A 9,255-nucleotide genomic window follows, 5' to 3' on the forward strand; every position below is an offset into this window, starting at 1 on the left:
CAAAAGTGTTTTTCTCAAAAGTACTTTTGGTGAGAAGCAGTTTGTGTTTAGCTAATTAGTTTGAAAAGCACTTCTGAGCAACAATTAGTGTTTGGCCAAGCTTTAAAAAACTACTTCTAAGTGTATTTTTCTCAAAAATGCTTCTCAGAAAAGTGCTTTTGGAGAGAAGCTACTTTTTTCTGCTTCTCCAAAACTGCTTCTGCTTCTCCTCAAAATCACTTTTTTTTTCTTCCAAAAGCTTGACCAAACACCTCAATTTTTAGCCAACAGTGCTTTTGGCAAATAAAAAAATATTTTTGGCCAAAAAGAAGCTTGGTCAAACAGGCTACTAATCTCTATCCTCCTAAGAATTAGTGATTTTACTTTTTACTAAGGGTGTTTATCGGGCGGACTGGGACGGGCTGAACGGGAAAAACCCCAGTCCATTCGGTTAGCAGGCGGGCTATTAGAGGGCGGGCTGTTAGCGGGCTGGGGATAACGGGTTGTTATAGGGCTGGGATTTTTTGGGTTTTCGTGGGCCTGTATGGGTTAGGGCTCACACGGGCTCGGGCGGGCCCAATTTTTTTTTTTTTTTTAATTTTATTTTTCTTATTCAATGTTATTGATAGTTAAGTATTTGCAAACTTTTAAGGGTTAGAATTAAACTTTGATGTTTAAAGTTTAAAGTTTTAAATTTGAAATTTGTATTTTATAATTATAAAATTGAAATTAGAAAGTAAGTGGCTACAAAAAATTATTTAATAAAAGTATAAGACCAATAGGCAAATGTAAGGAACAACTCCGAAGGCTTTCATTTATATTTTTAATATTCTAAATTAATTTGCAAGTTCTTTCTTGATTTTTTTATTATTTTTGAACTTGCAAATTAAAATTTAAAAGTTTACAATAATTATAAAAAATAAGAATAGTACATCACATGCTTTGCATCATTTTTGTAAGTTCTTCCATGTCAACATGAGGTTCTTGATTTCCGGGATTTGTTGAATCGGAACCATAAACCATTATATCTCCAATTTCTTGGTCCTCCTCTTCGTCTACCTCGTCACGCCCTTGATTTCGCCGTTCTGATCTTATCCAATCTCTGAAGCACACTAGAATTTCCAAAGCGTTGTTGCCCAATGAATGACGGGTATCTCCTAGCTGCTGCCTTGCTTGGCTAAATGCGCTCTCTGATGCGACTGTTGAAATCGGCACATTTAGCATGTCTCGAGCCATGGCCGAAAGAACATGAGATTGATTTGAGTTGCTCCTCCACCAACTCAGCGGTAGAAAATTCTTTGTGAGGGGCTCTGGTGACTTTTGCAAGTAGAATTGTAGTTCATCAATATTCCTGCTACTGATTTGTTGATGCTCTCCTAGTGTAGACCAAATCTGATAATCTTGAACACAATCATCATCATCCATAGTTGTTCTAGATGTTGAAGGATTAGTTGAAGGAATATTTGCATCTACAACTGAAGAAGCATCAATAATGTTAGCATAATAATTATATAAAGTCTGTAAATGTGGGTGTAGCTCAGAAATACAAGTGTCAATATCAGGAGTTTCAGTTGGGCTAATATCCATATAAGTAGATAAAGCTCTAATTAATTGGAGACACTTTATCATTTTGACAGTAGGGTTTAAAATACCACCAATTAGGTAAATATAGGGAATTAAGTAGAAATATTTTTTAAACTTATCTAGCATAGATTCAACAATAGTAGCATATCCTTCTTTCTACTTCAAATTATGTAGTAAAAGAGAAATTTCAGCAATATGAACTAAACCATTTGAAATGGTAGGATAATAAGCTCCAGAAAACTCAAGTGTAGCCACATAAAATTTTTGTAAAAATTGTATAACATCATGAATGACTTCCCAAGTTCTAGATGTTAACAAACGGTTAGGATCAGTACAATGAGAATTAGCAACTTCAGTTATAGGTATTCTATATTTATAACAACATCTTAAAAACAAATAAGTATAATTCCACCTAGTAACTATTTCTTCAGGCATGAGTCTTGGTTTTAGTCCATAGTGTACACATTTTTCCTTAAATACATTTAATCTAGCACTTTTATTATTTCCTTGAATTACACCAATAGCTCTCCTAATTAAAGTAATTTCACCTCTAAATAATTCAAGGTCACTCTTCACAATCAAGTTATAAATATGACATGCACATCTAACATGAAATATTTCAGGAATTGGTGGGTGTAGATGCAATTTTAATATTGTAATAGCAGCAGTGTTGTTAGAAGCATTATCAAATGACATACACAAAACTTTTTCTGCAAGATTATAAAATATAGCAACTTCATGTATAGTATTACTTATAAATGCACCAGTATGACTTTGATCTTCATCATATTTAAAAGCAATAATACGTTTTTGCATACAAAAATTATCATCTATCCAATGGCATGTAACAGTCAAATAATCATTTCCATTCACAACACGACCAATATCAGAAGTAAGAGAAACTTTACAAGGAAGACTTGCGAACAAATAACGTATATATGTCTGATATTGTCCAAAAAGCCTAAAGATATCAGGTCTACAAGTACTTCTAGGAATACCTTTAAACATATTATATATTCTTTGAATATAAGTAACAAGATACGGTGAAGAAGCAAAACTAAAAGGTAAATAACCTAAAACAATCATTTTAGCTAATTCTTCCCGATCTTTCTTAATATCGTATTTCCCAAATAACCCACCAGTACTCGGGTTAAGTCTTTGTTGCCCAGATAACTCATCTACTCCCCAACCAAGAGGGTGTTTCTCTTCCATATGCCTACGAAGTTAACCCGTTCCCCATCCTTTACCGGGCTCTTGTTTATAATGTTCACTACAAATTTTACATTTTACATAAAAAATTTCAACTTCTAGTCTTTCAAAAAACATCCAACACTTATTTCTTAATCGTCGATTCTTCTTAATAGGGAGAGGAGGCCTACTTGTTGCACCCCTAACATTTTGAGTTTGACTAGCATTACCAGGTATAGGTGGTGGTGTGTCAAGATTATCGGGTGATTGAATATCATCTAACAAAGCATCTAAATCATCATCTACACCATAATTTTCTTGCATTCGCTCATAATCTACATTTAAATTTTCAGGTGAACTTTCAGAAATATGTGTAAAGCTACTAGAAGAACCAACACCACCTCTTGTTTTTTTTGAAGTTTTCTTACTACCACCTCTAGTGCACGCTTTTAAGGCCGCTCTAAGTAAATCCATTATAAAAATTAAAGTAAGAAATTAAATTAAGAAATTCAAGTAAGAAATTAAATTAAGAAACTAAATTAAGAAACTAATTAATAAAATAAGTGTACAACAAATAAGAGAAAGAGATGGAACGAGTGTACTGGGATTCCTTATGCCGTACTAATTTTGAATTTTTGATATCAAAATTCAAACTTCAATTAATAGACCGAAACTTGATAGTTGATAATACTTGAATACTTGATAAATGATACCACACTTCACTTGAATAATTGATATTTGATAATAATAATTTTGTAATGGCGAAACTAAATAATTGATGAAACTTGAAATAATAAATAATTGAGAATTTGAAATTTGAGAATTTAAGAACTATAATCTCAAGAGAGAATTGAGAGTTTGATACTTGAGAGAGAATTAGAGTAGTAAGAGAGTGAATTTGTGAGAAAAAATGAAGAAGAAGGAGGGCTATTTATAGATTTTGGGGTGGGAGGACTATATTATTAATGGGGGGGCCGAAATTGGCCATTTCTGCAATTTCTGGCCGTTCCCCAACGGTCATTTCTGAATTTGACCGTTGGGAACGGTCCAATTTAATTTTGAAAAAAAAAATTCAAATGGAAACCGGGCTGCTAACGGGCTGCAGCCTGTGTTCAGCCCGTTAAAGGAATTCGGGTTTAACGTGTTCGGGGCACCGTTAGTCTAAACGTGAACGTACACAACCCGCCCCCCGTCCCAACGTAAACAGTAGCGGGCTGAACCGGGTTGAAGCGGGCTAAAAACGGGTCAGCCCGGTCCGATTAACACCCATACTTTTTACATCGCCAAACAAAATAAAAATAAATTTAAAAAATCAAGATACTCCCTTTAGCGTGAAGTTGTAAATGTGTTAAAAGAAAGACTAGCTTGCGTCCACATTTAAACCGAAGAAGGGACTAAGTGAGAAAGATCCAAATTGTAACTCATGTACTATAATCTCTTTAGTCCACAATAAGTGACCGTTTATTTTTGGCACGTCTATTAAGAAAATACTAAATTCTATTCAAAAATACCTAGTATGACTAATCTACACTTAATTAAATATTTAATGTGAGGAATAAGAAAACTTTTTAGGAATATGTACATAAGGGTAATTTTGTAAAAACAAATTGAATTCTTTCTTGATTATATAAATGGACACTTATTTTGGACCAAAATAAAAAAATAAATTGCTCACTTATTATGGACAGGAGGGAGCACATTTTTAGTTGGGAAGAAAAGAGTCTAGTGATATAAATGAGGTAATGAAGTTTGCATTTAACATATATGCCAACAATTATAAGTACATCTCTTATGTACATAAATTTTTACTCCGTTAGTACATTAATTTCAAACCTGTTTAAGAGAATATAAGTACATCTCTTATGTTTCAGACTATTAATTCCGTTTTTTGTATAGACAACAATTATCGTTATTTTTTAGGTGAACCGACTATATATGCTAAAAATTAAATTCATAAAGTATTGTCGGTAGATTTGGGTAATCTATTTGGTTAAAAAAGGTATAAATGCGGATTAAAAAGGAAGGACACCAAAGTCAATATAACTTGGGCCATGTTTGGAAGCACCTTTCATATATATTTCCATGATAAGTAGGTTCTTTTGTTCTCTGAACAAAATGTGTATCGAATTTTAATAAAAGTATATATATATACCCTCTTCTTTATTTCCTCCAAGCTGAAACTTTAATTCTCCTCCCTTTTCTCTCTCTTCTTTCTTGTTTTCCTTTTAGCCACATATTTTGGTGGGTGTTTGAGTGGTTCATGGATATTGATCTCTGGTGGACTCTTGGGGGGTGGTTATTTTTTCAATCAGATCATTTTTGCATGGCTACGTCGAAAAATTCAGAATTCTCCACATTTAAATCTCAATCTTTTCTTTACTTCATTACCCTTTTCTTCATTTTTCTCATTCTTGTTCATTCTTCTTCTGATCCCAGCTTCAAGAATTCAGATCATAATCCTTCATCTTCTACAACTATGAAGTTGCACCCAAGAAAAATCCCAAGAAATCATCACAAACCTAGTAGAGAATTTGAAGCTGGTGCTCATGAAGTTCCTAGCGGTCCAAATCCTATATCAAACCGGTAAATAAATATGGATCATTTCTCGATTTGTGCATGTCATGCTCGTGGAGGAGCCATATATAAATATATGGAAAAGAGAATATTAGAAGAAAGGATATAGCTAGCGCCGCTGCAACGGCGAAAACGGGTATTCGCCATTAATACTACTTGTCTTCTTCAGTGAGAAGTTTGTTACAGTATCTTTGTTGTTATCGTCACCATAGTTAGCTATCCTTTGCCCTTGTTTATTTTTTTCTCCACCGGTTTTTCTGTTTTGGACTTGTATAGCAAGAGACAATTTTAATATTTCATATTATATATATAGAATTAATATATGTATATCTGTGTACCAAATCTTTATTGTGTCTTGAACATATATTGGTGCTTTTTATTAATCCATTAGTGAATTGCCCTTTTCCTTGATCATTAATTAAAAGACAAAATATATAGGTGGCGTTTGTTTGAATTTTTTTTTCTTCAAAAAACTGAGTTTGCAAAAAAAAATTGATTTTTTGTTAAAAGTTGGTTTACTTCTATATGTATATATGGATTCATTTTTTTCATCTCTATAAATCATCTTCAAGATCAAGATAATTTTTGTCATATGAAGCTTTTAGCTAGCTAGATCTCTCTTGGTAGTAATATCTTTTTTTCTTTTTCGCTAAAAGTTTTATAAAGAAAATGAATTAGTAAATGGAAATTGTTATTCTTGACTGCATCAAGTTAATGGTATATTATGACTAGGGTTTTTTAATCAGTAGAGAAGGAAAGAAGGCAGATCTTCAAAGGTTAGGTAGGTGAATAGGAGTAGAGGAACCTTTTTTATTTTGCCATTATTTGATTTGAATTGAATTGAATTGCTTTGGACAATTTGCTTTTTGTCTTCTCAGTGCACAAACTTCAAGAAAGCTGATGCCTGAGGAGCATATTATGAGGCCATGATTTGATAATCATCATATTTCATTAATTATTTATTTCCATTTCATCCTCATGATATTGTACAGAAAATCTAGGTGTTAACTAAAAGGAAAATAAAGAATATATTCTTACATATATACATCTCACCTTTTCCTTTGAGGAAATCTCCAGTCTATCGATATTGGTACTGTGGAATTCTCTTTATTCTTTGTCGTCCTTTATATATATTTGTTTATTTTAAAAAAATGCCTTTGCCAGCTGATGGTAAAAAGCACTAAAAATAGAGCATCCAACGTAAATTGCTGCATACATTTTTGGGTATAGTGCAAACATATGTATATTCTTCTGTAAATGTACATTGGCATTCCTCCATCTTCATTAATTTCTACAGTTCCCTTGGAAATTTCCACGACTTTTCCTACTAAACAGAAACAGTACCATCTAAATAGATAAACAGTAAAGTTACACGCGATTTAATTGGTGAACAATTCTCATTCTGGAAGTAAATGAAATTAAATTGCCAAACCGGGACATATCTTTGTTGGTTTATCAACTTGAGAATAAAATTGGTCTGAACAAGCATATATAAGTTGCATTTTGTATGATATCTGTGAGTTTAATTATTTGTACTGATCTTGTTTCCAAGGCGGATTTAGAGTGCCATCTACGGTTCACGCGAATCCAATAGGTTTTATTCAAACTCTCTCTATATATATATATATATATTAAGAAATCAATTAAATGTCTATAAATATTTTATTATAAATTCAATTATTATTATATATTAACTTGAGGTCGTTGTAGAGCCCATAAATTTTAAATCTTGGATCCATGTTCCGTTTGTTTAAAGCAACCAAGCAAAAACTTCTTTTTAACTTTATAAATATGTACTCATCCTTTCGCTTCATAATTAATGTACTGAAAAAGCTCAACAATTAGACTCTTACCTGACAATAGTGCTGTTCAAAACTGAACAGTAACTGTTAATCGAACCGAACCGATCGCTTATTGGCTTATTAGTATCGGGTTATCGGGGTAATGGATGATAAATGAATTGAGATTAATTAACGGCTTAACAGTTTGGAGGCGCATTATTCAATTTTCTTATCAGATAAACCGTTAAGAATTATTATATTTACACTTTTACCTCCTTATGCATGACAATATGTGTATCTTCGTTACATAGTTGATTTCTTCTAGAGAAATTTATGACCTCTATGACAAGTCTTTATTGCGTATTCAAAAAATTTGTTCTAGAGATTGTTTTGTGTACTCCATGACAAGTCTTCATTGAGTAATGTACTGAGAATTATGAATGGTAAGTTGAAATGATTGTAAGATAGTTTGTTATTGGCAAGTTGGAAGTGGGACGTTTCTTTCTCGTACCGTGCCTGTTAGTCTCGGAATTGATCATTATGAAATAGCGCATAACAGGTACGAGATTGACTCAACAGGCACGAGATTGACTCAATAGGCACGAGACTGACTCAACAGGCACGAAATTGACTCAACAGGCACGAGATCCTATAGTTAATTATTTTTTAACAGAAAAATCAAATTTATTTGAATTTTAAATTCAAAATTCGAATAAATAGTCGTGTCTGTTTGTGAAACAAGACATCTTTTCTGAAAGGGTCTGTTGGTTGCCTATAAATACACAAGAATTCCAACGAAATGGTATAGAAAATCACAAGTGTTATTGCAGGCTTTGTTGTATCCTGAAGAGAATCGTTTTGTATTTTCCCTAAATTAGTATACAGGCGATAACTCTTTAAGGACAGTCGATTTTCACGCCTCAAAGCCAATTTTGTTTATTATTTTCTAACAATCTTAAAGAGTTATTCTGCTATGGAGAAATTGATGTTTGTTGTTGAGAATCCGAAGGAGTTCATCAAACTTGATCGCTTTGATGGAACGAACTTTACCCGTTGGAGAGACAAGATGATATTCTTGTTGTCCGCTCTCAATATCTACTATGTTCTTGATTCTGCCTTGCCTCCGATGCCTGAGCCCACAACAGAAGATTCTGACGTAGTCAAGGAAGAAAGGAATAAACGAGAACATGATGAACTGTTGTGTCGCGGCCATATTCTGAATACTTTGACAGATCGACTCTATGATCTTTACTGCAATCTGAATTCGCCAAGAGAGATTTGGACTGCTCTACAAACTGCATACCAGAATGAAAAACGAGGTATTGACAAATTCCTGGCTCTGCAGTACTTTGAATTTAAAATATTTTGATACTAGGCCTATAATGGATCAGATTCAGATTCATGAACTGCAAATCTTAGTATCAAAACTAAGTGATCTTGAAGTTAAAATTCCTGATGCACTTCAAATAGGTGCTATTCTTTCGAAATTGCCTTCCTCTTGGAATGACTATGGAAAGAAAATCCTACATTCTATGGATAAAATGACTGTGGAACAATTTCGTACTCACATTCAAATTGAAAGTGAGACTCATGCTCGTGATGCTATTAGTCAGCCTTCGAGTTCCGCAGTCAATTTTGTCAGTCAGAATGATTCAGGAAGTAGGAACAAACATCTGAAAGTTTCCAAAAAGTCATCTTTTAAAAAGAGAAAGAACTTTAGTTGTCATCATTGTGGAAAGAAAGGCCATATGATTCGGGACTGCAGATATAGAAAGGCAGGAATAAATTTCAATGCAGGCAATACCGAAAAGTCTGGAAAGATTAAAAAATCTTGAAATTCTGAAAGGGCTATAACTGTAACGACATGTTCAAATTGAGTATTAATGAAATAAATTATGTTTCTGCTTACATCGTTGAGTCTGATTCTTGTTTATGGCATGCTAGACTAGGACATTTAAATTTTGGCTCCTTGAATTATATGTCCAAAAATGGTTATATCTCATGTAAAACTCAACATATAAAATGTGAAATTTGCATACAAGCAAAGATGACTAAGAAACCATTTCGTAAAGTTGAAAGATCCACAGAACTATTAGATTTAATACATTCAGACTTGTGTGAATTACATGGAGAATATTTTCCTAACGAA

At 33.1% G+C, this 9,255-nt stretch overlaps 1 protein-coding gene across 1 annotated transcript; it reads left to right on the forward strand.

Moving 5' to 3' along the window:
• The first annotated feature begins 8,232 nt into the window (after window positions 1-8,232).
• LOC142176167 (uncharacterized) lies at window positions 8,233-8,941 on the forward strand. The gene is made up of 2 exons (XM_075243251.1): window positions 8,233-8,425; window positions 8,526-8,941. The coding sequence occupies exons 1-2, from the start codon at window positions 8,233-8,235 to the stop codon at window positions 8,939-8,941; spliced, it is 609 nt and encodes a 202-aa protein (XP_075099352.1).
• Window positions 8,942-9,255: the final 314 nt, after the last annotated feature.

The sequence above is a fragment of the Nicotiana tabacum genome, chromosome 22 (genome assembly GCF_000715075.1).
Source record: "Nicotiana tabacum cultivar K326 chromosome 22, ASM71507v2, whole genome shotgun sequence".
NCBI lineage: Eukaryota > Viridiplantae > Streptophyta > Magnoliopsida > Solanales > Solanaceae > Nicotiana > Nicotiana tabacum.

What these genes read in the sequence shown, in the direction of transcription:
- LOC142176167 (XM_075243251.1), top strand. Translation starts at nt 8,233, where the DNA reads ATGCCTGAGCCCACAACAGAAGATTCTGACGTAGTCAAGGAAGAAAGG. An exon ending in ATACCAGAATGAAAAACGAG is followed by an intron (nt 8,426 to 8,525) that starts GTATTGACAAAT and finishes TGCAAATCTTAG; the next exon opens with TATCAAAACTAAGTGATCTT.